Below are 1,862 nucleotides of genomic sequence, written 5' to 3' on the forward strand. Positions count from 1 at the left end.
CACCCAAAAAAAGAAGAAAAAAAAACAGTCAAGACGAACAGTTTCACATACAAATTGGGTATCAGTTATACATGGATTGTACACCATGCTCCACTTGTGAAGAAGAAGCAACTAATAAATTGCAGTAGAGTAAGTGAATACCAACACAAATTACATGCTAGCAACTAATAAACTCCAACAATAGAATACATGAATGCTAACACAAACTACATGCTAGCTAAGAGAAATTTTTTTTAGAGGATTACAGAGGTTACAAATTAAACAAGTCACCACGCAATCATCCTTGAAATGAAGATGGGTTTCCAATTTTCCCCGATGATTACCGTTGATTTGTCGACTCCAGATCTCCAGAATGCTAAGGCACACAAAGATGAAGAATTGCATCAGCAATCATTTACACTGTTATCATTTTCTTTCCCTTAAAAAAAGAACAAAAAAACATGTTTATGCTTTGACATATATATTGTTCAGAAGTGCTTGTTCATGTAGGCAATCGAAAGGTAAATGCAACTTCCATCCACATTTACTACTGAAGAAGAGATAGCATCATGTCTGTCACTTGATAAACTGAAATGTAATTGATAAACTGAAATTTCAAATGCAAATTTAACATTGTTGTAAGAGGACATGAAGCTTCGTTCCAACAGACAAGAAATATTCTCTGTAAACATAGGTATATATGCATATAAATAAGTAACAGTCAAATGGCTAAATAAAACACAATAGTCTCATTATGAAGTGAGGGTCAAGTTGATATCCATAGCCATGGAAACGAGCACCATCAATCATGAAGTAGAACTTTTCTTATCTCATAATGCTGCACTGTCAGATTCTCCACAGCTTTTGGGGCGAAGCCAAATTTTCACTATATGACTCGCTAGGAAGGATAAGTGAATCAGATTTGTCGATAAGGATCAATGCGCAGGGGCAAAGCCAAAAATTCTACTTAGGTAGGGTATCATGATTGTTTACTTGTAAATTAAATAATTATTAAAATTATTAAGTAATACTCGTGACGAAATTTTGAATACTTTGCATTTGGTTACCCAGGATATAGCTTACTCTTGAACAAATTCCTCTCTTCAAATTTCTTTTTGTTGGAACTGCTACCTATTCTATCAGTGTGCCTCTTCTATCACCATCAGAAACATTTTCATCTGCTTCATGAAGGGTATTTGCAATGTTATGAAAGTATAGCTGGTAACTTGTTTGGCACAGGTTATAGTGTCAGAAGTTTCTCTCATCTTCTGTAATTATTTGGGTTCTTCGTTAGTCACCAGCAAAGCGCTCCTGTTAATTTCATCAGGTTGCTGGCTTCCTCATCTTATTTGCCTGAATATATGAAAGCTAAGGTGCCTGGTCAGATTTCAAGGGAAAATTTTCTCTAAATTTTCTGTAACTTTTGAGATGATGTGAGAAAGATGGCTGATTTAGCTAACTGATGTCGAACTTTCAGTGTAATTGACCCAAAAAAAAATCTTTCAAACTTTTAAATTCATTTGAATCCTATCCATAAAAGTTGATACTTGTTGGGGTCCAGGAGAATATTCCAGCCATTGAAAAAATAATAAAATGGCATGTAGAAAACAGAACGATAACCCAGAAACTCTCTGCCCGGGTAGGTTCACACTTGTAACCAAAGTATTATTACTACTAAGAGAAACATAAGCTACCTCAGTTGGGCAAGAACTAGATGGCTAGTGATATGCTACTTTCATTACATTCCGATCTCTGCCTAGCTTCTTGTAGTAGCACCTTAACAACTTGCTCAAACCGACGGCGAAAAGTTGGCATCCTTGAGAGAGTGAGACTGAAGCCCTGTAACCTATTAGAAATATCATAAATTAGAGCAATATAAGGAT

General features: G+C 35.5%; 1 protein-coding gene across 1 annotated transcript in view; it reads right to left on the bottom strand.

Annotated features, from left to right (window-relative positions):
* LOC109819616 (uncharacterized membrane protein At3g27390-like) overlaps positions 17-1,862 on the bottom strand; it is a 15,273-nt gene continuing 13,427 nt past the window's right edge. The window contains exons 10-11 of the mRNA XM_020385393.1: positions 1,674-1,825; positions 17-355 (exon numbers count right to left, since the gene is read on the bottom strand). Coding sequence (XP_020240982.1) covers positions 1,690-1,825 — 136 coding nt within the window. The 3' untranslated portion in view covers positions 17-355; positions 1,674-1,689. The remainder of the gene's footprint in view (positions 356-1,673; positions 1,826-1,862) is intronic.

The sequence above is a fragment of the Asparagus officinalis genome, chromosome 8 (assembly GCF_001876935.1).
Source record: "Asparagus officinalis chromosome 8, Aspof.V1, whole genome shotgun sequence".
NCBI classification, from domain to species: domain Eukaryota; kingdom Viridiplantae; phylum Streptophyta; class Magnoliopsida; order Asparagales; family Asparagaceae; genus Asparagus; species Asparagus officinalis.